At 39.5% G+C, this 27,441-nt stretch overlaps 1 protein-coding gene across 2 annotated transcripts in view; it reads left to right on the top strand.

Annotated features, from left to right (window-relative positions):
* The window catches only part of LOC132297357 (actin-related protein 9), a 74,827-nt gene that overhangs the window by 27,151 nt on the left and 20,235 nt on the right, over window positions 1-27,441 (top strand). Inside the window, exons 10-17 of one of the 2 annotated variants that reach the window (XM_059794912.1) lie at window positions 6,500-6,589; window positions 7,298-7,348; window positions 8,251-8,382; window positions 18,728-18,817; window positions 20,987-21,057; window positions 21,161-21,360; window positions 21,443-21,486; window positions 21,576-21,625. In XM_059794912.1, the coding sequence (XP_059650895.1) occupies window positions 6,500-6,589; window positions 7,298-7,348; window positions 8,251-8,382; window positions 18,728-18,817; window positions 20,987-21,057; window positions 21,161-21,360; window positions 21,443-21,486; window positions 21,576-21,625 (728 nt within the window). The remainder of the gene's footprint in view (window positions 1-6,499; window positions 6,590-7,297; window positions 7,349-8,250; window positions 8,383-18,727; window positions 18,818-20,986; window positions 21,058-21,160; window positions 21,361-21,442; window positions 21,487-21,575; window positions 21,626-27,441) is intronic. The other variant, XR_009479223.1, reaches the window with a different exon arrangement.

The following is a 27,441-nucleotide window of genomic DNA, read 5'->3' on the forward strand; positions in this document are numbered from 1 at the left end:
CTAGCAAGGAGATACCCACAAACAATGAGACTTTGCTCGAGTTCGAAGAGCATCTATTCATGCCCTTGTGATTGAGAAGGAAAACCATTGTGCTCTTATTGTTCCTGCTAAGCGACATGATACTTCCCGTGGAGGACGAGAGGGCAGAGGTCCTTTCAACCAAGGTTGTGGCACTCGTGGCAGCAGAGGGGGGTCACGACAGCAAGAAGTATACCCATTGTGGATGAAACAATCACTCACTTCTGCCAGGCACTTCATGGCAAGCCAGCTTAGTCTCACGCCTCGCCTATGGAGGTTTCGCCACGCAGGTGACACGCAGGCGTTGAGTAGGACGCTGCATGACAACTGCATGGCGAGAGGAGTTTCTAGAATCTTTCAGAATTGTCTGGACTTGTGTGAAAGATTCTAGATATGTGTAGAATATTATAGAAGTATGTGGAAGGTTCTAGAGTTTTCCAGAGTTGTGTGGAGTAGTATGGAGAGTTCTAGAATGTTGTAGATACTTGTAGATATATATAGAAGTGTGAAGAAGGTGGGAGAAGATTCTAGAGAATTGATCTCCACCGTCGGTTAGAATGCATCTTAGCTGTCCATTAGGGATGGGGATGCCTATAAATAGGAGTAAGACTTCATTTTGTAGCCATCAAGACCTGGAGTGAGTCTTGAGAGCCTTGTAGAGAGTTTAAGAGTTAGCCTTGTACAAAGCATTCTTTGAAGTAATAAAAGTGTTCTTTCCTTGCTAACTTAAGTGCCTTAGTGTGTGTGAGTGTGCAAGCCAAGTGAGGAGAGGGCGAGGGCCACTACAACACTAGCAAGCGGCGAGGGGAGTGCGTTGGCTAAGGTAGGCACGGGAGTTAGGCTGACCAAGTACTTGTGAGAGTAGAAGCAACGTCTTGGTGCTGCACGGGAGTAGTTAGAGTGGTGCTGAAACTCTAAGCCCGTGACAGTTGGTATCAGAGCCAGGTTCGTCAAGGGAGCTTTGTTGGAGTAAGACATGGCTAGCGAAGGAGACCACCATGTCCATGTCATGGAGTAGAGCTTGGAGGAGAAGCTCGCCACACACTTGGTCTACACGAAGACCAAGTTCAACAGGCTCGAGAGAAAGATTGCAGAGCTCGCCACCATTTTTTTTTTGAATGCTGATATGTTCTTTTTTTTTTTGTTATGTACTACCCTTTTGGTATTGTAAATGGTAAAAGTCCTAGGTCAAATGATGGATGGGAATAGATGATAGTACACTGACTTGTTTTTGTATCTTTTTTGGGGACTAGCCTTTAGGTTTTTGTGAATGTTAAGTGCTAACAGTAAAGTCGTGAATGTTAATAGTCCTTTCTGTCTATGCTTTTGTATTTGGAGTAAAGTTGCAATGACGATTAAATGACACTAGTTATTTTTCTAATGTCTTATTTTTTATTTGGTTTTATAATTCTGCAACATTGTTCTTTTATAGTTTATTAGTTATGAGTTATGATTTGTGTTTTTTTTCATTGTGAGGTTGATGAAAAATAGTAACACTCAGTAATTTTTAAAGTACTACATCATATATATATACATATATATATATATATATACATATATATATATATATATATATATATATATACTATTCGCCGTGTCCGTGTCCTAATTTTTTTGGATTTGTCGTGTCGCCGTGTCGATGTCGTGTCGTGTCCGTGTCCCGTATCCGTGTCTGTGCTTCTTAGACCGGCAGTAAGAACAGCATCACCTCACCCCAAAACCGTTTAGGCATATGCATATGAAACAAAAGAGCACGAGTTACTTCTAAGAGATGTCGATTCTTACGTTCTGCAACTCCATTTTGTTGAGTATAAACACATGAATTTTGATGAATAATTCCTTTATCACTAAGATATGTATCAAAGGGAGTTGAAGAATTTTCCTCAGCATTATCAGAATGTAGAATACGAATTGGGCATCCAAACTGAGTTTTGATTTCTTTTCGAAATTTTTGAAAAATTAAAAATAACTCGGAGCGATCTTTCATTAGAAACAACCAAGTTAGGCGAGAATAATCATCCACAAATGTCACAAAATAATGAAATTTATTAATTGAAGAATGCTTTATTGGACCCCATACATCTGAATGAACTAAATGAAAAGGACTAGCAACACGATTATTAACCCTAGACTTGAAAGACACGCGATGGTGCTTACTAAGTTGACAAACTTCACACGACAAGAATTTTAAATGACTAAGACTAGGAACTTGACGCTGCAAAACTTGAAGTGACGGGTGACCAAGACGACAGTGCCACTGGAATGGAGACAGGGAAGACTGAAGAGCCACAGGATAAGGTTCCAAATCAAAATAATATAAGCCACCAGCTTCATGCCCCGTACCAATCTTCTTTTTCGTCTTGAGATCTTGAAACACACAAGAAGTAGGATGAAATGTAACAGAGCACTGGAGAGATTTAGTAAACTTACTGATAGACATTAAATTAAAGGGAAACTGAGGAACATGTAAAACAGACGAGAGAGACAAGGAATCACTAAGTTGAGTTGTCCCCAAACCTGAAACCTTAGTGGATGAACCATTAGCAAGAGTAACACTTTGAGAAAGAGGTACAGAATTAAAATCAGATAGAAGAGAAGAACATCCAGTCATATGATTAGATGCTCCAGTGTTTATGATCCAAGGACTGCGAGTGGAAGACAATAAGCACATGTGTGCAGTACCTGACTGGGCAAAAGGTAGCCGTGGAAGATGAATTAGATGCTTGCTTATAAGACAAAAATTGAGTATACTCATCCCGTGGAACAGGGACCGTGTCTGATTCAGCTACGTTGTGAGATCCAAAAGTAACATCATTCGGAGAGGAGGAAACTTGATATGCATAACTAGATGGTTTGCCATGAAGGTCCCAACAAAAGTTCACAGTATGATTAGAAAGACCACAATGAGTACATTTTCTTGATTCCCTGCCACGACCATGTCCTCCCCGTGAATCACAACCACCACGTGTGGTGCGTCCCCCACGACCTCCACGATAAGCATTATGTTCACCCTTTGAAACTACCAAGGCTGAACGCTCACTACTCTGTCCAGTATTTAAATTGGAGTTGTCACTTGCAAGTGTAGCACGCTGAAGTCGAGAAAACACCTCAGCAAGAGATGGAAGTGTGAGACTGCCCATAATCTATGCACGAAAAGACTCATATGCTGATGACAAACCAGTAAGAAAACGGACAACATTAAAGTCCTCACGCTGTTGTTGCATACTTCGAACATCAGCAGTAATGGGCTGATACATATTTAGCTCCTCACATACTCCCATAACTTTGGAATAATACTCTTCTATACTGGAACTACCTTGTTCAAGATTGAAATACTGCTTGCAGAGCTCATAAACACGAGTGATATTCCCTGGTCTAAAATACAATTGCTACAATCTGTCCCATATCTCCTTGGCAGTATCCAAATAAAGTAAAATTGAACTGATTTGGGGTTCAATACTGTTTATCATCACAGAGATGATCTGAGCACCTTCCTTGTCCCATGTAGCAAAAGAAGCATCAGTTTCCTTAATTTATCTTTATTCAGATGAGTACCAAGACCTTTGCCTTTAAGAAAAATTACAACAGATTTAGCCCACAGTATGTAATTCTTCCCAGTGAGTTTAACTGAAGTCATGGGAGAATGAAGATTGGACGTGGGAGAAAGCAAATCGGAACTGGACGCCATGGTGAATGCAGCAAAAAAAACAGAGAAGAACAAAAAAAAAATAATTGCAGAATCTGTATTCTGGATGAACTTGTCGAATGGGCCGGATCTGGTCGAATGGGTCGGATCTGATCAAACGGGCTTGATATGGGCTATCCCAAGTTTAGTAAACCAGGGTTGGAATAGCATAACCGTGTAGCCAAACACGGGTCTTCTTCTTCACACCTTCACAAATGCCGGTGAACAGCGCAGCGAAGACGACGGCAACTCACACACAAACAATGGCCGAATCAATAAGCAGCGACCGCTGCAACTTCCGGCCAAAAAAGATGAACCTCACCTCTGCAAATCGAGACTGCAGATGTTGGCGAGCTCGCTGACAACCAAAGAGGAGTTGCCGGCAACGACGAACAAGGCAGAGACGAAGACGAACAAGCTTCAGATCTGACAACAACGACCGAGGCTGCAAATCTTGACGACAACGGTGAACGATCTTCAGATCTAACGACGAACAAGGAGGGAAGAGGAACTATCAACAGAGACCACCAACACAACAATCGCGATGCCAATCTTATACAAGAACAACCCAATTACAGACTCTCACACCCATGATCGTGTTGCTATGATACCATGTTTAAAATCATATGAGAGAGAGAGAGAGAGATCAACCATTTCTGTATTTCAACTTCTTAAACCTAATAAGCCTATGTAGGCTTATATAAAGGGTACAAGTCTTACTTAATAACACAAGGGCCCTATCAACTATATGTAATTACATAATGACCCAACACATATGTGTGTGTGTGTGTATATATATATATATATATATATAACATTCTAACAGCTCTGATACCATGTTGAAATTGAAGAGAGAAATTAGAAAATGAAGAGCTCAAGAATATACATGGTTCGACAACTACGACCTACATCCATGGCACACAAAGCCCAAAGGGCTACATCACTTTTATTATATTCTCTTAGTATTGTTTACAATGAGCACCACTATTTATAGGTGAAAGAATACAAGTGATAAATATGGAAAATACATTGATGGAGGATTCCTAAAATCAATCCCATAAATCACTCCAATCAATATTCTATCATTGGCTAAAATCACTCGTATGATATTCTCTAAACACTATCAATTCTCATGTTTCTTGTTTAGGCACTTTACAGTGTGGGTTGCGTAACCATAATGGGGATCAATTTTTGGAAAAGAATAGAGCAAGAGGAAATCTATGTAAGCTGCACTAGTGAACTCATCATTCCAATCATGGGTTCAACATGGTCAAAGAAAGTTTAGTTGGTTCTAGCTTACTTCGCAATTGGTTAATTCTGTAAGTTCCAATTTGAAAGTAGTTACTGATTATGGGTTGGTTGTTTCAAAACTATAATGCTTTTGGGTTATTATTTGTCTAATTTTGATTAATTTTTACTTGGGGCAGAGTCTTTTTGTTGTACCAAGTTTAAAATCTTGGCAGGAGTAGGATATGATGTGCATCTTAGGCTACTGGCTTTTTATCTTTACAATGCTTTTGGGCATAAAGTCACTCCATTAGTAAATAGTAGTACATAATTATCCCTCTCTCTCCCCACACTTTCTAACCCCTCCTCCCTCTGGCGGCAAAACAAAAAATAAAATGAAATAAAAGAAAAAGAGTTAATGGTAAGAGTAGTCTTATTTCTAATTACTTTAGGGGCTATTGGTTGGTCTATTTGTAGATAAAGATGTCAGTTAGGCCTTTTCCTCGTAAGGCTAGTATGCTCCCATAGATGGGATGGAACTACAACTGAGCAATGACCTTTTTCATGGGATTGATTTCATTCTAGGGTGAAATCCTTGAAGACCTTTATGATACTCTTTTCTTCTTCTTCTTCCTTCTTTCATTTTTTAAAATTTTTCTATGTACTTGTTTATCTGCTTTTAAACCTATTTTTAATTATAAAGTCGACATTTTTTAAAAATTTTAATCTTCACCTAACTTCTATGGTACAATCAACTCAAAATCTAAAGATTTTCTTGCTGTCCAGAAGTAATTTCTTTCTTTTTATTCCTCTATAAACTTGTGAAACCAAAGCATAACTCACTCTTTGAACATGCTTAAATCTTAACATCATATTTCTGTCCATTCCCCACCCTCGATAAAGGAAGTCAATGCTAGTCCACCTTTCTTTGATTTTTGGCATCCTTGTTCTTTACTTGAAGGCATATTCTATATCAATTCTCATTGAAAATATATGAAAGAAGTTTTGCCACTGTAATTTTAGAGAGCTGGTTGTCTCACTACTACTGATTTCCCTACAATTTCACAACCTTTGAATGGCTTGCTTACCACTTGTGGCCCCCTAAAACTGTCTTATATCATTGTTTAGGACTTGCTGCTCGTTATCTTGTATCATTGTCTTTCAGAGTTTCTTCTTCTAGAATGCATAATACTTTTTATTTTATTTTATTTTATTTTCTAAAAATTGAGTTGTTTTGTTTCTTGTGCTTATAGCTTAACATTCTTAGCTTAGATGATGATTATTTGAAGATTTATGGGCGCATTTATTTCTTTGAAGTGCCAGTTTGTGCTCTATGAGAATGAAGCCATAAAGTGGCATCCTGAATTTTAATTCTTTCTTCTTTTTTTTGATAAGTCTGAATCTTAATGCTGTATGTGGTCTGATTAGTGGTAGGATTTGTTTCAGACATCTCCTTCATAGATTGTTTGATTTACCTGCTTGCGGAATATCCTCTGCTGTAGTTATGCACTCCTTGGAATTTCTTCAGTATATGATGTCCTTTTTTTCATCCTGAAATGGTTGACCCAGGAGGGTCTTGCTGCAGTTTTCGGGAATGGGTTGTCTACAGCATGTGTTGTAAATATGGGTGCTCACATGACATCAGTAATCTGCATTGAGGTAATATTTCTGTTTCACAAGCTTCTTTCTTGTGGGCTGTTCAGCACATGCACATGATAAAAATAGGAACAAGAAAGTAAAATAGAGCTACCAGAGACATTCACTGGATGGCATCTTTGATTTACTCTTTTGGCATCTTGAAGAAAAAAAGCTTAATAGTTTTATATAACTTAAAAAGGCTGCCTCTGTAAACCAGAAAAAATTGCTTTGTATGGAATGAGAAAAAAAATCTTTTTTAATTTTTTTTTTCCCTGAAAGGCTTAAAGAAAAAGTTTTTCACTTTAGCTGTACCAACATCATCACCATAACCAACTAAGATCATTACTTCACTTTCACCACAACTATCAACGTATTCATCACTGATGTCACTAGTCATTACTACTACCAGCACCGCCATCAAAGACACTGCCACAAAATGCTGTACCATCATCATGACCATAACCAACTAAGATCATTACTTCACTTTCAACACAACTATCAACGTATTCATCACTGATGTCACTGATCACTACTACTACCAACGCCACCATCATAGACACAGCCACAAAATGAAGAAGAACATCATAACCAGCCTCAACACCCACCACTAACATTGCCATCATGATGCGAGTTTTTGTAAATATGTATAGTATGTGTTTAGTTGGTGTTTTGGGTTGTTTTTATGTATTTCCATTTAAAAATATTTGCTAATTATGTGTTTATGTTCAGGATGGAGTTGCTCTACCTACTACACAGGTGACATTACGTTTTGGTGGAGAGGTGTGGACGCTGGTTCTGGTTATCTACTTGTTTACTTTTAGAAAATGCTGATATTTAACTCTAATAAGTGGTTTTACATGCTTTTGATTATTTCTCTAGTTGTCTTTATGAAGGTAATGAAAGTTCATACTTTCATTTGTTGTAGAATGAGCATCTAAGCTTCGAGTCATTTAGTTTTCCCTTGCATTCCTCTTTGTAGAATGTTAACCGACCTGAAACTGTGATCTGTTTCTTCCACTTGGAGAATCTTTGTCCTATTGTTCCTGTTGTTTCATGTTGGACACAAGCCTTAGTTGTTCCTTTATAGTAGCCTTGATTTTGTTTAATTGTCTTGTTTGGTCGCTGTTGTTGATGGACTTGACTATTTTGCCTTATGTTTAATACTTGAACTTGATGCCTTATCCCAACTACTAGATTAGCTGCATAAATCTTGCTTCATTGTTCTAATGTAAAGTCAGTAACCTCTGTGATACTTTTGCTGCCAATTTTTTACCCCCTCTATGTCAACTCATGTTAGGTTTAACCATATCATTGTCAATTGCCTTCGACTTGGATCATACCCCTTACCAGTGCGTTCATTGTTTTTGTTGCACATAATAAAGCATCTCAGTTATGTCCTCTCATTTTTTCTCACTTATTAGTCCTACCTCTTTATGTACTTGGCACTTTCATGATCAACTTCTCTACTCTCTTCGATTCTCTCCTTATTGTTACCCTAACTGCACCTTACCATGAAAAGATGATGATATACTTCTTTCTTACATTTTCCTTATTTTAGGGACATTAAAATGTCTTTCTCGACTTGTTCTTTTCTCTTTACCTTTTTGTGATTCCTGTATGTTGGTGATTTCTTTGCCATAATCCCTATTCTTAACTTACATAAATGATGGGTATTATTTCAGGATATATCGAGATGCCTTCTATGGACTCAGAGGCATCATCAAACATGGCCGCCAATTCGTACTGATGCTATGACAAAGCCTGTAGATTTGTTGATGCTTAACAGACTTAAAGAGACCTACTGCCAGATCAGAGTAAGTATAATGGATTTCTTCTTTTTTTTAAAAGCTTATAATTTAGAATTATTGTCCAAAAGATCGAAGTATTGAAGTACGTTGACACTCAGTGGAGTGATTTTGCTGTCATTTTCTACTCATGAAACCTAATTTGATTGTGCCTTAGGTCCATCTTACATGCCAAACCTACCTTCACCAGGTGGCAAGCTACATTTCATAGTATATCTAGCATGTCGAAATTTATTCTGGACCAATTTTGTTTTTTTTAAAAAAAAAAAAATCTATTACTGATATCTGGTAGAGAAGTCTGAAATATTTTATAATGTATGATGCTGCTGTAAGTAAAATATACATGTGATCTCTTGGAAACCACACATTTTTGTTCAATAGTTTTGCTACCCAATGGCAAAAGCATATCTTGTGGGAAACTAAGCCCGTGGTTCAAAATGCTGTTCATTCCACTTACACCTAGTTACAAGATGAGGCATTTTGGCATATATCTGTCCAAGTTACGAACATAAAAAATTGAATATTCTTGTCATGGTTGTCATCTAACCATACGATTTTTTTTTTTTAGTTTTTTTGATAACTATCATCTTACCATAAGAATACAAGGCAAGAAATCCAGGTTGAGGAGTTGCTCAGAATACTGCCAAGATATCAGCATGTTTGCTTTTGTAGCTATGAGTGTAATAAGTCAATTTGTAATATTTAACACCAACTTTGACTTTTGAGATTACGTCCTTTACCTCCACTATTCTGGTGATGCTTTCAGCTATAGATTATATCTATGCAGCAAAAAACTATAGGACAGGTCACGTGCCATTGGTGGCTTACTTTTTTGCTCCTTTTCGCTTTCCATATCCGGTTTTAGTTATAACTAAGATCAACTATTTTGTGTTGCAGTAAAGGTCAGTAATTGATTTAGGGAACCAGAACTCTTAGCTACGAAATAGTTTGTTTTTTTTTTTTTTTTTTTTTTTTGCTCTTTGCTAAAGCAATCTGGTGATACCTTCTTTCATACTACATAATAAATGTTATTAATTTATGATATGTGGACTCTTTTTTTTCTTTTTTTTGACAATTAAGATTGTTTTAGAAAGCGTTCAAAAAAGGGAACAAGATAAGAGCCTAATAGGGCCCCTAATCTCTCAGATTGTCAAAAAAAATCAACTCTCCCCCAAGGATTTACAATTCCTCCGAGCAACCCCACAAAAAATAAAGCCGAGACAAGAAATTTTCAACACCCCAATAGGTGTGTCCTCGGCGTCAAACCATCTCCTATTGAGCTCTCTCCAAAGACACCACCAAAATCTCCCCAAACGATCTCCTAATGTAGAAGGAGCACGAGACCGAAAATCTATTGTCAGGGGCTTATTTGTTATTACTTATATAATATTAGGACTTGTGTATAATTTCTGAAACTTGTTAGTATAAATAGAATGTGGTGGAAGGATGAAAGTATTCTTTCATTCTTTCTCTCTTTCCCCATCTCTCTATCTTTTTCTCTCATCGTCTTTCTTCTCTTTTTCTTCCTCTTCTTATATTTTACTCTTGATTTGATTATATCTTAAAGCCAACATGATATCAGAGCATAGTTTGTAATGCTCTAGGTGTGTAGTTGAAACATTAGGGCAAGTTTGCGTAAACCCTAGTGGGTGTGAAGGGTTTTGAAGAGATTCCAAGATGCGTATTTTTTGGACCTATTTTTGATCTGTTGCAGTTTCGATTGGTGTTTTTTACTCGTTCGCGTGGTTCTGCAACAACGGCTTTTTTCTTCGTCGTTTGAGATTCTGGTATGGTCTACTTTGTTGCTTTCTAAAGTTTGTGTGGTGACTGTGTGGTCACTTTTTATGCATCTCGGAAGGCGGTAATCTTTTTAGATGAAGTTTGTGTGTTAGAGAGGTCATTCTCTACGTATTTTGCTGCTGCTTTTGTTTATGAGGATTGTATACCCAGAAACTGTATAATAAAATGTCTGGCTCAGAGGTGACCTCAAAAGAAGTTGGGTCTTCTCCTAGTCTGACTCCAGTATTGGGAGGTAGTAGTGATCACCATCTAGGCCTTTGTATTACCATTGATAGGCTGGATGAGACGAACCGTATGGAGTGGGCTCAATTTGCTCGTATGCATATCACTGGTCGTAGGATGATCGACCATATCAAAGGGACTGTCATATATCCCTCCAAAAGTGATCCGGAATTCAAAGAGTGAAGTGCAAATAATGCACTAGTTATGAGTCATGATGTGATTGTTACAGTCAATGCAACCACAGATCAGCAAAGGGTTTTTGTTTGTGAAAATAATTAAAAAGCTATGGACGGCTATGGAAGAGACGTATTCCTCGGTTGGTAATTTTACAAAACTATATAAACTCCAACAATAAATTTCAAGATTTAAGCAGGAAGACCAAACTCTTGCTACATATTACCACACTCTACGTGGTAAATGGGAAGAGTTAGATCACTACCAAGACTATATACCTGTGTGTGCAGTTGATGCTAAAGCATTTCATGCTATGGTAGAAAGGAATCAAATTTGAGTTCTTGGGTGGTTTGCATCCGAGATACGAGCATGCTAGAGTATAAGTGTTAGGCAGGTATCCAGCCCCTACTTCTGTTGGAGATGTGTTTTTGTATATCCATGCTGAGAAGGGTAGAATGAAGACTATGTCTGCACCTGTATACACTAAGCCTGAGCCAGAAGTACCATTGTCAGAGAGGTCTGCTCTTGCCACACAACAATAGAACAAACCCAATCCTCTAAAAGGAGGGAAGCATAATGACAAGAGCAAGTTGAGGTGTGATCACTGAGGGCATATGCGCCACACTAGGGAAACATGTTGGAATCTACACGGTCGCCCTACTCCAGCTCTTGCTCATGCGAATGCTAGGCCAAGGCCTAGTCAATTTAAAGGCTTATCTATGGCACATACTGCAAAGCGTGAGACTGCTTCTACTGGTCATGCCTCCTCAGGGCCACCGAGTTCTTTGTCTAGGGCTGAACTTGATGCTCTCTGACATTTACTAGCACAACATGCCTCCATTTCCACTTCTAACTTTGCTCAGACATGTACCTTTCATTCGGCACATCATTATCTGGGGCCCACCTTGGATCATTGCTTCAAGAGCCACTAATCACATGACTGGTATGGCATCTGATTTTTCTTCATACAGTTTATGTTTTGGTAAGGATAAGGTTGGAGATGGCCCCTTCGCCTCCATTGCGGGGAAGGGCACTGTTTCTGCCTATCCTAATCTTATCTTATTCTTCGTGTCCCAAAGTTTACCAATAACCACCTTTCTGTCACATACAAAAGTCTTGAATTGTTTTTCCATCTCACTCCACGTTTCAGGACTTGGACACGGGGAAGACGATTGGAAGTGGATGTGAGGACAATGGCTTGTATTTACTGAACGCGAGGCCAAGTTCTTATTATGTTGCAAATCAATCTAGTGTTTGGAATAGTAATATCAATAAAGATTTGTTAATGCAATGTCATAATAGATTAGATCATTTACCTCCTCCTGTTTTGAAGCATGTGCTTCCCCAGTTTGCTTCTGTGGAATCTTTTGAGTTAAAATGTGAAACATGCATTCTTGCCAAACAATGTTGTGTTTCTTATCCTACTAGTATTAATAAGAGTACAGCTCCTTTGTAGCTTGTTCATATTACTTGGTTTTCGTTACTTTGTTGTGTTTGTTGATGACTTTAGTCGATATACTTGGCTTTTATCTTATGAAAAGCAAAGATGAAGTTCATTCCATTTTTAAAACCTTTCATAGGATGGTATGTACTCAGTTTGGTTGTCCCCTCAAAATCCTTCGATCTAATAATGGAGAAGAGTTTATGTATGGTGGTCTTGCCTCCTTTTTTGTTGATAACGGGATTGTCCATCAAACCTCCTGTGTCGATACACCACAACAACAGAACGGTGTAGCTGAAAGAAAACACCATCATATTACGGATGTTACTCGTTCTCTTCTAATTGGGATGGGAGTGCCTAAAAGTTATTGGGCTGATGCAACCTTAACAATTACATCCCTTATCAATCGCATGCCTTTTAGGGTTCTTGGCTATCAATCCCCCTTCTCTGTCTTATGCCATAACACTACCTTGTTTGTCGTCCCTCTGAAAGTGTTTGGTTATGTTTGTTATGTTCACATTCATCATCGCAAGGACAAAATGGACCCTAAGGCAATCCGATGTTTCTTTCATGGATACTCTGCCACTCAGAATGGGTATCAGTGTTATAACCCTGTCACTCGTCGTCGCTTTGTCTCCATGGATGTTACATTCTTTGAGTCTGTTCCTTTTTTTTCCACTGCTCGGGATACTTTACAAGGGGAGACTACCATACAGGTAGAGAATCTGTCGTCTATTCAGAGGGAATGCCCCTTTCCTTTGCCTGTTCCCATTCAGGGGGAGCTTCTTACTGAGTTGCCTACGTCTAGTCCTCCTAACACTGATGATTTGCAGCAGGGAAAGCAGCCAATTGTCTACACTAGGAAGGCAAAACAAGTCATTGACTCGCCCTAGGACCAAGAAGTCTCCTTCGACCCATGTAATTCCTCAGTTGACATTGATACTCCTGATTCTTTTCCCAATAGCATTCCTGTTGATCTTGATGTCCCTATTGCCTATCGTAAGGGTGTTCGTAGGGTACAAAACATCCCATATCTCAGTTTGTATCCTATGATGTCTTATCTCCAACATATCGTGCTTTCACTTCGTGCATCTCCTCTGTATCTGTTCTTTCTAGTGTTTCAGATGCTCTCAGTCAAACTCCATGGAAGGAAGCCATACTTGAAGAGATGAAGGCCCTTGAGAAGAATGGTACTTGGGATATTGTTCCATCACCTAGGGTTAAGAAACTAGTAGGCTGCAAATGGGTCTACACAATAAAGTATCGTGCAGACGGAACAATTGAGAGATATAAAGCCCGGTTAGTTGCAAAGGGCTTCACTTAGACCTATGGGATTGATTATCTAGAAACATTTGCTCCAGTTGCCAAGATGAACTCTATACGTGTCCTTTTTTTGGCAACTAATTTGAAATGGCCTTTACATCATCTGGATGTAAAGAATGCTTTCCTTTGTGGTGACTTGGAGGAAGAGGTGTATATGACTATGCCACCAGGGTTTAGGCTTGCCAATGGTCAGAATTTACTGTGCAAGCTAAATAAAGCCTTGTATGGGTTAAAGCAATCGCCATGTGCTTGGTTTAAGAGGTTCAACACTGCGGTGAAAAGAGTAGGGTACACACAGTGTCAGGCAGATCATACTCTCCTCATCAAGAAGCACCAGGGCTTTCCCACTGCCCTTATTGTATATGTTGATGATATTGTTATCACTAGAAATGATTCAGAAGAGATTCATCGAATGAAGTCATTCTTGGGGACAGAGTTCGAGGTTAAAGACCTCGGATTATTGAGATACTTTCTTGGCATCGAGGTTTGCAAATCGAAGAAAGGGGTATTCATTTCTCAAGGGGAAGTATGTGTTAGATTTGTTGGGTAAAACAAGCAGGCTTGGAGCTAGACCTATTGATATTCCCATTGAGCAGAACTATAGGCTTAATGATGTAGATGGAGACCCCATTAGATGATGTGGGAAAATTTCAGCGATTGGTTGGGAAACTGATTTACCTATCTCTTACGCGCCCGGATAATGCCTACGATGTTAGTGTGAGTAGTCAGTTTATGCATGCTCCACGTACACGTCACCTTGAGATAGCTCATCATGTTCTTCGCTACCTCAAAGGTTCACCTGGCAAGGGGATATTATTTGGCCGTCATGGCCCCTTGCGTGTTGAAGCCTATACTGATGCTGATTGGGTAAGGTCTGACAGATCGACGATCTACTTCAGGATATTACACATTTGTTGGAAGTAATCTTGTTTCATGGCGAAGCAAGAAACAGTCTGTAGTAGCTGGATCTAGTGTTGAGGCTGAGTTCAGATCCATGGCACATGGAGTTTGTGAGTTGTTATGGCTACGAACGATGTTGGATGAGTTGGGTTATCCTCTGTTCGCGAATCAATGAAGTTGTATTGTGACAATAAGGCTGCTATTAGCATTGCCCACAATCTAGTTCAACATGATAGGACAAAGCACATTGTAGTTGATCGACACTTCATCGGGGAAAAGTTTCGTCTTGGGCTGATTTGTACTCCATACGTCAACACACATGATTAGGTTGCTGATGTTTTGACTAAGGGTGTGAGCAAGACTTGCTTGCAAAATATGTTAGTCAAGCTAGGCATGATAGATATTTTGCACCAACTTGAGGGGAAGTGTTGTCAGTGGCTTATTTGTTATTAATTATATAATATTGAGGCTTATGTGTAATTTCTGAAACTTGTTAGTATAAACAGAATGTGGCGGAAGGATGAAAGTATTCTTTCATTCTTTCACTCTCTCCCCATCTCCCTCTCTCTCTCTCTCTCTCTCTCATCCTCTTTCTTCTCTTTTTCTTCTTCTCATACTTTACTCTTGATTTAATTATATCTTAAAGTCAACAAAATATCCCTATCTACGCATCCACCTTGGACACCCACCTCCTGTCCCAGACTCCCACATCACGATAATCCCCACAAAAGTACCTGTGGCTCCCAGCATCTCCCACTCCACAAATATCCCACCCCAAAGCCAATGGCCATCAAGCAGCTCAACCTCCAGCCATGAAGAAAGAGTTGCAACAATCCTCACCACCCTATCGGATACTAACTCCATCTTCGTCTCTTGATGACACACCACATGAGCTCCCCATTTTCGCACTACCAACTTTAACCACATTTCGTTTGTTCGGGTCATTGAGATCGCAGACATTCCAAGATATATGCGAAACATCATATGGAAACAATAGTGTTCCCCCTTCCTCCCCTCCTCCCTCTTCCCCTCTCCCTCTCCTTCTCCATCCCACTTCTTCCCTCATAATTCACATATGAAATGAGGTTCTGGACTTCCTCTCCCCTTACCACAAAGCATTCTTCTTCCTCCCTATCCCTTCACTACCCTCTATGGAGGAATGGAGCATCACCATAGCCCAATCATTCTTCCCCTCTTAAGTCATCCCCCCAGTATTATCCCTCACCCAGCCCTCCCCACAAGAAACACCCTCACCCACATCTAAGACTTCCTCCTCCCTCTCGGGGACCACCATTGCCTGCGATTCCATCATAACCCCTCCCACATCCTCATCCTTCTCCCAAGACAGAACACTGAGCTTGGGCAAGGCCTCCATTGCACACTCAAAAGGAATGCAAGCATAATCATCACATCCTTCTCCCTCATCTCCTTCGAAGTCCTCCAACCCGAGGATGAACAACCCCCTTCTAGCACAACAGCCCCAGTACCATTGTCTCCAGTATTTGTGACAACATCCAACCCTCTGAAATCTCTTTGAGCCCTCAATTCATGAATCAGGACAGTAGCCACATCATCACTTAGTCTGATCCGGCAGTCCTGCCCCACGTACACTGAAATCTTTTCGCCCCACGGACATTAGTCTGAAAATCACTGTCTCTCGACTCTCTCCCACTGTGTAAAGTATCAAAACCAGCAATTGGAGGAATCCCTGTGCATCCAGCCTGAACAGAGTCCTCATTTATTATTATTATTATTTTGATAAGTAAAAATTCATTAAAGGAGCTCAAAGGGGAGCGATCCCAAAAGAAAACACAAGCCGCGAGCCGCAACTTTATAACTTTAAGCTATCAAAAAAATCCAAAAGACTATCCGTTGATATACAATTTCGCCAATTTACCCAAAAAAAACAAAGAATTCAGTATGTTTTATTTGAGAGACCAAATACGAAACTCCTCTCCAACAAAGGATCTCCTATTTCTCTTACTCCATAGCCCCCACCATAAACATAGAGGAGTGGCCCTCCAAGCATCGCACACTCGGCTCTCCACTATACACCCTTTCCAAGCCTCAAGCAGGTCGACCGTTGATTCAGGAAACACCCAAGCCAATCCAAAAGCAACCAAGAACATATCCCAAATATCTCTCTCCACCAGGCAATGAAGCAAAAGATGGTTCACAGACTCCCCCGCCTTCTTACACATGCAACACCAGCTCACCACGACATGGCGTCTCCTTCTGAGGTTATCACAAGTGAGAATGCTTCCGAGGGCAGCGGTCCATGCAAAGAAAGCCACCTTCAAAGGGGCTTTCGTCCTCCAAACAGCTCTCCAAAGAAAGGGTTCGCTAGGAGTCTCCATCAAAGAAAGGGTTGGCTAGGAGTCTCCATCAGATTCCGGTAAAAAGATCTAACCTCAAACACCCATCTCGAGAAAGCCTCCTACACCATCTCATCCATTCCCACACCCTCCACCACCTCGTAATACAACAATGCAAGGAAATCAGTGACCTCCATAATCTCCCAATCTTGGAACTCTCTGTGAAATTGCACATCCCAAGTAACCCTTCCATTATCAAGCCGATAACAGTCAGCAACTGCAGCCTGCTTATTCACAGAAATGCCAAAAAAGTGAGGAAATCTAGAAGCAAAAGCAAAATCCCCGCACCATCAGTCCTCCTCATTTATCTCCTCCTGATACCATTCCAGCCAGCCCTCTGTCACTGTCAATAACCTCCGATCATTCAGTGATGGAACGCCTTCATTCTCCCCAACAAACTCCTCCACACCCCACAAGAAAGAGGAGGAGTAGAAGAAGAGGGAGCAGAAATAACATCTTTCTGAGAAATCTAAGATGAGAACATACCCAGTTTGTGGAGCTTAACCCATTTCTGTTTCTCCTTCCTCGACCATTTTCTTCTTCTGTTAGCCTGGGGGCGTGGAGGCATCACAAGGGGACCAACAGTGTTGGGCTTCATGCCCTGACTTGCTACAGGCCACCCACTTGTATTTGAGCGAGTCTCGGCGCCATTTTGAGTTGGGCAGTCATTAAGGAGCCCAAACCTATTACTTAAGACAGGCCCACTTGCCTTTGCAGCATTCCGGTTTGATGAGAACCTATTCATGTGGCTTGCAGCAGGCCTAGCAAGGTGGGCCAGAGGAGGCCGAGCCAGGTCTGTTACATTTGTCTCTGGAACCCAAACAAACATCCACTTCTCCCAGCAAACTGCATCGGTCCACATGGACTGGGCCCAATCGAGATGGCCAGTTACTTTTAGTGAAGGATGCTTTAGAATGGCCCAGGCTTTTAGAATTAACATGAGGTTTGAAATTAGAAAATGTGTGGTCCAGAGGACCTCTGCTCTGAAGTAACATGGTTTGGCAAACCCTGCCACCCCTCCATCGACACGTCACACACCAGCTGCCGCCCTCCAATTTTGACCGTTCGAAATAAGGCAACCATGTTTCCCTTTGTACTACCTACTCCTTCCATGCACCCAAGGTGTGCAACTCAGGTCATCCCTTCTGATCGTTCCTCTGAAAATCCGAAGCCTTAAGACTTCACCGGAAAATCATCCTTTTCGTCAAAGTGCTTCCTTCTCCCTCTAAGTTCCTTAGGAAGTGGTGCCACCAACTTTTCATTCATCCACGCCACTGTCAGCCCCATCATCGGTGGCGATACTTCCAACAGAGAAGCACAGAAAGAGACCCATTGATCTTCAACCATCACATGATCCAGAATGGATCCACCCTTTTCGACCACAATGACAAACCTCTCTGTGTCGTTTTTCTCTGCCATTTCGACTCCTTTATAGCCGCCACACTTATCACCTATGGCTTTGAACAAGGAATCACACCTCAAATCTAGTGGAAGTCCATACACCAAAATCCATCGCAGCTTCTTCAGAATGCCCGAGCACCCCACACGGTAAGCCCAGGTATCAAGCATCACCAAACTCCCTTCTGCCGCACTTGACCACCCTCTCTGCCAATTGGTGCGAAGGAAGACGAAACAAAAGAATAGAGTCCGGCAGAGAGGTCACCTCAACCCCACATGCGACCCTCTATACCTTTGAGGCCCACACTGTGATCTTCTCAATTTAGACTGCTTCCTTGTGGAAACGACCAACCAAGCATGATTTGAGAACTTCCATTCTCTGTTCAATGCTTCTGTCGTCGATCCTAAACTTATCTTTATATATGTTTCTATTTGAATAAACTTACAATAAAGTATTTCAGAAATTAAAAATAAGTTCTTCAACAGAAAGTTGTATTTCACTCATATTTCTCAATGCTCCCAAGTAAACAAAGTGGATGCTTTCATAGTGTGTAGACAAATATTAAACATGGATGGTTATTTGTATCTTTGTCAAATTTTTGTACTAGGATATTGCATACGTATCATAGCTATTATTTGGTATTCTTGAGATAAGAGTATCTAATTTTATCTTAAAATGATTATGCTCTCAGCTTAACTTTTTTTAGTTTTCTTTGTCCAGGAGGGAGAACTTGAAGCTGTTGCTGTAGTTCATTCATATGAAGACGGCATGCCAGCTGGATCTCACAAGACAAGGCTTACGGCTCTTAATGTATACCCGTTTAGACCATATCTTCTTGCATTTTCCTTGCCGCCTTGAAAGATTTTCACATTCACCGTGTTATACATCATGGATGAATGACCCATTTTTTTGTGTGCTGGAATCAGTTTGCACATGATATCTATTTGGATAAATTACTCTAAATCTCCCTTGAGGTTTGCGAAAATTACTGTCAGATGAAAGTTTTGAGAAAATTTAAACCTCCCCTGAGGTTTGATGAAATCACAGTCAACCTCTTTTTGTTACATATATTTGGGTTTGTATATGCAGGAATAAGAAACAAGGAAAAGACTAAAATACCCCTTTGGTGCAGTATCCTGTAGCGGATCTTCTATCTTAGGGAGCATCTGTAAAACCTTCCATCTTAAGGTGCCCATTTGATTTATACAACAACCCGAGGCCTGGAGCTCGCTTAAGATATCAAATATTCTGAAGAACAACATTTCAATGTGGCACCCTAGGCGCTCCTATGAACTGACTCACTACACTAACCGCATACGAGATATCAAGCTGAGTAATGGTGAGATGAATCAATTTGCCAACCAGTCACCGGTATGCGTCAGGATCGTCAAATAGATCACCCTCATGAGCTAATAGTTTTGTGTTCGGATCCATAGGAACATCAACTGGACAACCACTTTATAGATCTGTTTCTTCTAATAAGTCCAACACATATACCTCTTAAAACAAATTTACACCTTTTTACTATCTAGCAACTTCAATTCCCAGAATATATCTGAGTTTACCCAAGTCTTTAGTATGAAACTGATGTAGCAGAAACACATTAAACTTAGCAATGTCCGTAGAGTCATCACCTGTGACAAAAGAGGCTTACGTTGACAACACTTTGCCGAAGCAGATTTATTATTTTTACCCTCAAATCTATGATACTCAGGTTTGACAGTGGCAACTTTTTCAACTTCAGACGAGTTGTTGATTGCTTCCTTAGATTCTCCTCTTTCGCCTTGCTTCTTTGCCCTCTTCAATCTCAGATTTGTTGTTGCCCGATCAAACTTTAGTTGTTGCATCATTTGATTCAATAGAGGTGATTAATGTAAACAAGATTAAGAGAGAATAATGAAAGATATGTAGCACTTTGGGCTTTGTGTGCTGTGGATGTAAGCCCTAGTGGGCTGAACAACGTATATCTTCGCATTGTTTCATCTTTTTTTCTCTCCTCAATTTTAACAGTTACAAAATCTCTTCCCAAAAGTTTAAGCTGTTAAAGAGGATTTAACTTTAATTCTTATATCTTTTACACACTTTTGTGTGCCTGGAGTGGGTTAAGTGTGTGCTCATCAGCTAGGTATTGAGATGCTATCTTAGAATCTGTGTGCTTTGACACCATGTAGACAAACACTTATCCAGGAAGATTAATTTGTGTGAGAGGATAAAACTTAAATATTTGTGTTGTCAATAGATATGATAAACAAATATCAACAAATATTCAAAACTTCATTATATATTCAAACTACCATGAAACTGTCTAAATGGGATTGATAATATATGGCATGCATTCCTTTTTCTGTATGTGTTCTGTTTTAGAGATGCATGTAAATATTTTATAAGGATGTTCAAAAAATAATAAGAGAGAGAGAGAGAGAGAGAGAGAGCCCTGACCTGTTTTTAAAAGCTACTACTGGGGAATAGGTTTCAAACATCTTTTGGTTTTCTGTTTAGTTGCAAAAACAATTTTGATAGATGGTTGATTGTGTCTTGATTCCCTCCTATAGTGTGATCTCAGCTCTAAAATTATTTCAGTTCACAAGGATTGGTTATTGTTTGTATTAAAACACAGAAAAAGATCTGCTCTGAAACTTAGCAAACATGTCAGAATTCTATAGTATCGATATTCCTGCAACACTTGTTTTTTTGAAAAAAATTGAATTCGTGGCTCATGGTGGTGCAAATGGAGCTTTCTGCATGTAACATTGTAAACTTGTCAATCTGTTCATTCCCTTTATCTTTCTAATTGCAGTATCTTTCATTAAAACCATCTCCTTTTAACAAAATTGTTGCTGAATGGTATGTCATTTGTTTTAAATTGAGTTTTCTATGTAGTTACACCATGTGTATAACTCTGTAACCATTTGTTTCAATGTAAGAAGAACATGATGCATTTCTAGAGTGCCAATGGTTCCTGATTGTTTCTTAAAATAGGTTCCTCCTATGGGTCTCTTCTACCCGATGCTTTTGATTCCAGATGTTTATCCTTCGCCACCCCGTTCTTGGTGAGTAGTGTTATTTAAATTTGACGGCTATGCATCATGAAATTACTTGTGCCAGGTCATTTTTTTCCCTATACATTGTCATATAATGGTTTTACTTTTCCAGGTTTAATGACTACGAGGATATGCTGGAAGATACTTGGCATATGGAATTTCCACGAAGAACTGATATGTCAGATGGCTTTTTTCCTGGCATTAATGGTGGATTACCAATGTGGGATAGCTATCCAGTTTTTGAAACTAAACAAAAGAAAGAAGATAATATTGGCCTAGCTGAAGCTATCACGAAGAGCATTCTTTCAACTGGTAAATTAGTATCCAATAGTTCTGTACTATATGGTAAAATTCGTTGTAATCCTGAATACACTGTTTTTTCCTGTATTGACAGGGCGTATAGAACTCCAAAGAAAATTGTTTTGTAGCATACAACTGGTTAGTTTTTGCAGCTTTAGTAAATTGTATAGCTTTAAAATTTAAATATTCCATGTTGCATGGATAAATGATATAGTTCTGTGTTTTAGATTGGTGGAGTGGCTTTAACAAGTGGTCTTATATCTGCTGTAGAGGAGAGGTTTGTTTCTCTCTTCTTTTGTATTAAGTAGTAATTGTATTTGCTGTCTTGAATGTGTTCTTTTTCACGATGTCTATGCAATGATTATGTTGAAGAGCATAAATAGTTTTAAGTCTGAACAAGGCGCAACACGTAGAATTAGCAGTGTTGTAAGCATAAAATATATGTGAAGAGAGAAATTAAACGAGTAGAACACACAACTATTATGTGATTCAGCCACTAGGGCCTACATCCACGGCACAAAGAGCCCAAAGGGCTACATCACTCTTATAATATTCTCTCTTTTTATACACAATACAATGGTGGAGGCTCCTCTATATATGAGAAGATATGATGAGAGTGGAAAGAGAAAGAAAATAGGAAAAAAGGAGGATTCTTTTCCACTAATTCCTATAGTAACAGTAAATCTTCAATAATTGGAAACAACATCAAGTTGGAGCATGAATGCCCAACTTGCCATTGAGATGATGAGTAGCAGCAAGTGCGAATAATGAAAAGAGAGAAGAGAGAAGATGAAAAACAATGCTACTGAACACACTGGCTTCCCAAACAAGTCAACAAAAACTGTTGGAGACACGGCGAAGGTGAAAAGCAATGCTACCCAACACACCGACAGCCCAAACAAGTCAGCAAAAACTACCGGAGACCTAGCAAAGGTGGAGAACAATGCTACTGAACACACCAACAGCACAAACAAGTCACTAAAAACTGCCGAAGACACGGCAAACGCTAAGAACAATGCTACCGAATACACTGGCAGCCCAAACAAGTCACAAATAACCCCTAGAAACCCTTAGCAACATTTCAGATGCTAAGGGAATACCCCAAAATAGGGGTCTGAACCTAGGAAGTGAAATTAGGCTTTGATACCATGTTGTAAATAATAAAATATCAGTGAAGAGAGAAATGAAACAAGAAGAACACAAAAGATATTACGTGGTTCAGCTACTAGGGCCTGCAGAAACTAAACAACAAGAAGAACACAAGATATTAGTTGTGTGCTCTGATACTATGTTTTAAAGCATAAAATATATGTGAAGAGAGAAATTAAACAAGAAGAACACAACTATTACGTGGTTCGGCCACTAGGGCCTACATCCACGGCACAAAGAGCCCAAAGAGCTACATCACTCTTATAATATTCTCTCTTTTCATACACAATACAATGGTGGACGCTCCTCTATATAGGAAAAGAAATTATGCAAATGGAAAGAGATAGAAAATAGGAAACAAGGAGGATTTTTCTCCACTGATTCCTCTAGTAAAATAAATCTTCAATAATAGGAAACAACATCAATTACTGGAGGATTTTCCTCCACTGATTCCTCATTAAATCTTCAATAAGCAGTCATACTGTAATATTGTTGCTTCTTGGATTGTGAAGTTCAAATTTTCAGCATTAGCTGACTGTAACTTCCCCTGAAATTTGGTGGAGGGTGCATGTATTGCAATTTGTTTCATCTGATTGATTTTGATTGTAATATTAGATCAGGCCATCAACAGCGTGGCTGATATATGTATTATTGTCCCATAAAATAAGTGCTAACAGGCTAATGCATTGAAGTTTCGTATTATAAACATCCATTGCTAAATTAGTTAACATTGTTGAGAGTATAAATACCACACTCCAAAAATTTCTATTAAGAATTATTATTTTTATATGTTAAACACTCACTAAACGCATACATAGTATGCAATGCATCTGTAGGAGTATACAAAAGGATCAAGATTCCTATAAAATCCGAAAACTGCTCGAAAGAGGGGCCAAATTCCATGTAACCAACAATGCTACAAACTCTAGAATCTACCTTTAATCTTGTTTATAGGCTCATCCATACCCTCAAAGTGCTTCCTCTTCGGCTCCTCCCAGGTGCACATGTGACAATGGGGGACTACATCCAATTCTCTAATAAGAAATAGAACACACGGGAGCACCTATGAGACTTCAAAATAAGTCAAAATCATAGCTCCCAAGCTACTCTACAGTAAATGAGAAGATGATCCGCCAACTCCCCATTTTCCATATGCCGCATCAACGAGGGATAAATTTACCCCTCAAAGTCAAATTAGCAGTGCCAAAAAAAACTTCCATGGGCTGCCTATCAACCAAAGAGTGGTGGCACCTTATACGATGCCGTAGTCTTCCAAATTATATTGTGAGGAATGGACACCTTCATAGGATATACTTCCTGCTCACAGCAAGTCTTATACCTTGAACCACCTTCCTTGGAACACTTTCACTGGATCTTATCTCTTCCTCCTCTTCCAACCCCCTAAATAACTCTTTTTCAGAATCTCCATCACAGCCTCAATTTCCCATTCATTTATTGTTCGATGGACACAGACCTCCCAACTCCCACAGATCCCTTCACTCTCCCTGATCCTTTATCAGAAATTACCTGATCTGTCCATTATAAAGGCAAATGGAATTCTTAGTTCAGAAGTTCCCATGTCCAGATTGTTGATGGTATTAGTTGGTAAAAGGTTGTGGTCTCAATATAATAACTAATGACTAACAACATGAAGGCATTCAACACCAACCTACAATAGCGGCAATGTTGTGTGTAGAAAGATGCAGTGACATCTAAATTTGACACTGGATATGTAACAGAGATGCAGTCCATGACAGTAAGGATGAATGTACACATAACAAGTTCTTTGACTCTATAGTGACGAACTATACCTGAGTTGCTAGATAAGTCAAAAGAAATACAATATAGAAGAAAGAGAAGAGAATTGTGTAAAGGCTTGAATGAGATAATCACTCATTCACAGCTCTAATATTTATAGATAAAAAGAGCACATGCTCATATTACAAGAAAGGAAATTAAATCAAATCTTAATCAAATCACAACATATTCTATGCATATTCTATAGCATAATCATATCTCTACTAATATGGTAAATCATTTCATAAATCGTGGCTATCATATCTGCTAACACTCCCCCTCAAGTTGGTGCGTGGATATCTAAAACGCCCAACTTGGACAATGCATTCTCAAACACAATCTTGAAGACGCCCTTTGTAAGAATTTGTGCAAGCTGCTAAAAGCTTGTGACAAATGGAGTGAAAATCTGACTAGCGAAGATTTTCTCTCAGATAAAGTGTGATCAACAAATCAAAAATGTCGCCTTAGACCATGAACAATTAACAATGTCTCCTCAGACCAAAAACAACCAATCATTCTCCTCAAACCGTAAACAACCAACAATGTCTCCTTAGACCATTTCCCTATACACATGTTTAAAACATGTAGATGGAAGAATCAACAATGTCTCCTTAGACCATTCCTCTCATTGTATTTTTCAGGAGCTAGTGTCGAAACGGACGTTTGGCTGTGGGCGTGAAATGGACGGTCTATACCTGTTGGATGCTCCTTTGTAACATCAAGCACATTCAGTTTTATTTTCTAATTTTGTTTCATCTAATAAAGCCCAGCTTATGCACATGTGTTTAGGGCATATTTCTTTCGGTTATTTAAAACATCTATTTCCTTCCTTATTTTGTAACGTGGCAATCTCAGATTTATCCTGTGAGACGTGTCACCTGGCTAAACATGTTTGTTCCAATTATCCTGCTAGTCGTAATAAATCTGCTTTTAACACCTTTTGATCTTGTTCACTCAGATGTGTGGGGTCCTTGCCCAGTTACTTCTAGTCTTGGATTTCAATATTTCATGTTGTTCATTGATGATCATAGTCGTGTTACATGGCTTTATCTTATGAAAACCAAAAATGAGGTACACACCATTTTTTAAAATTTTATGACAATGGTTCAGACTCAATATGGTCGTACAATTAAAAATTCAGATCTGCCTAGGGTACAAAGTACATTTATGGGGAGGTACAACAGTTGTACAAAATTTGGGATTGAGCATCAGATGTCTAATGTTAAAACTCCTCAACAAAATGGTCGTTCTGAGAGAAAGAATCACCACATCCTTGACTTAACCAGAGCAATCTGCATTGGCATGAATGTTCCCAGGTCATTTTGGGGAGACGCAGTTCTTACAGCTATTTACATCATTAATAGGACCCCTTCAAGGGTTCTTAACTTTGCATCCCCACTCTCAATCTTACATCCCAATTCATCTCTTTTTTTTATTCCTCCGTGAGTCTTCGGATGTGTATGCTTTGTTCAGCAGTTGGGGCAGACTCATACAAAGCTTGACCCCAAGACTTTGAAGTATGTGCACTCTCAAAAAGGTTATAGGTGTTACCATCATCCCAGTCGTCGGCGGTTTATATCCGTGGATGTTTCTTTCTTTGAGCATACACCATACTATAGTGGTTCAGTTGGTTCTCAAAATGAATGGTTCCCATTAAATAAAATTAATGATTACAGTTTTCTGTTTTCAACTCCTCTACCTCTACTTGTTTCGTCTTCTATGATTCCTCCTCGTGATACCCCTTCAGCAAGGGGAATTGTTCCTTTTCCATAGGTTTATAGTTGGAGACAACAGGTGCAAGCTTTTACTTCCACGATCAACTGCCCAATTCCTTCGGCACCAGCTCCGCCTTCTCAAGCTATTGTTTCGCTTGATTATCGCCCCATTGCTTTTAAAAGAGTAAACGTTCTTGTACATACCCTATATCTAATTTTATTTCTGATTGTGCTCTCTCACCCTCTTATCGGAGTTTTCTTGTTTCTGTTGCCTCGGTTCCTCTTCCTTCTAATGTTGCAGATGCACTAGCACAACCTCAATGGTGTGATGCTATGACAGAAGAACTACAAGCACTTGAGAAAAATCAGGCTTGGGACATGGTTCCGCTTCCTATTGGACAAAAGGATGTGGGTTGTCGTTAGGTATTTACAGTTAAGCATAATCCAGATGGGTCAGTTGCTCGTTACAAGGTTCGGTTGGTTGCCAAAGGTTATGCTCAGACTTATGGCATAGATTATCAGGAGACTTTTGGCCCTATTGCTTAGATGAATACCATCTGTGTATTATTTTCCTTTGCTGCGATTTGATCTTGGCCTCTATTTCAGTTAGATGTCAAGAATGCCTTTCTCAATGGTGTGATTTGCAGGAGGAGGTGTACATGGTTCCCCCTCCGGGCTTTCGTTATCCTACTCATTTTGGTATAGTATGTCGTCTTCGTCGTTCCTTGTATGGCCTCAAGCAGTCTCCTCGAGCTTGGTTTGATCGCTTTGGCACTACCATGCTCAAGTTTGGTTTCCATCAGAGTGCAACTGATCATACATTGTTCTTACGTCATTCAGGCGGTAAGACAGTTGCTCTCATTGTGTATGTCGATGATATTATTCTTACCGGAGATGATACTACCGGAATTGCTGAGGTTAAAAGCTATCTTGGCCGTTAGTTTGAGATTAAGGATCTTGGTCCCCTTCGGTACTTCTTGGGCATTGAGGTGGCTCGCTCCAAGACTAGCATTTTCATTTCTCAACGCAAGTATGTTCTTGACTTGCTTTCTACTCCTAGCCAGCTTGGCGCTCGTCCTACTGATACTCTAATAAAGCATAATCATTGGTTAGTTGATTTTGAGAGGGAGTTGTTGTCAGATGTTGGTCAGTATCAACGACTTGTGGGGAAGCTCTGATACAAAGAAGAAATACAATATAGAAGAAAGAGAAAAGAATTGTGTAAAGGCTTGAATGAGATAATCACTCATTCACAGCTAGTATTTATAGATAAAAAGAGCACATGCTTGTATTACAAGAAAGGAAATTAAATCAAATCTAAATCAAATCACAACATATTCCATGGCATATTCTACAGCATATGCTATAACATAATCAAATCTCTGCTAATATGGTAAGTCATTCCATAAATCATGGCTATCATATCTGCTAA

Source organism: Cornus florida, unplaced genomic scaffold, assembly GCF_030987335.1.
Source record: "Cornus florida cultivar Cherokee Brave unplaced genomic scaffold, ASM3098733v1 CherokeeBrave_3.0.0_Hap2_Chr01, whole genome shotgun sequence".
NCBI lineage: Eukaryota > Viridiplantae > Streptophyta > Magnoliopsida > Cornales > Cornaceae > Cornus > Cornus florida.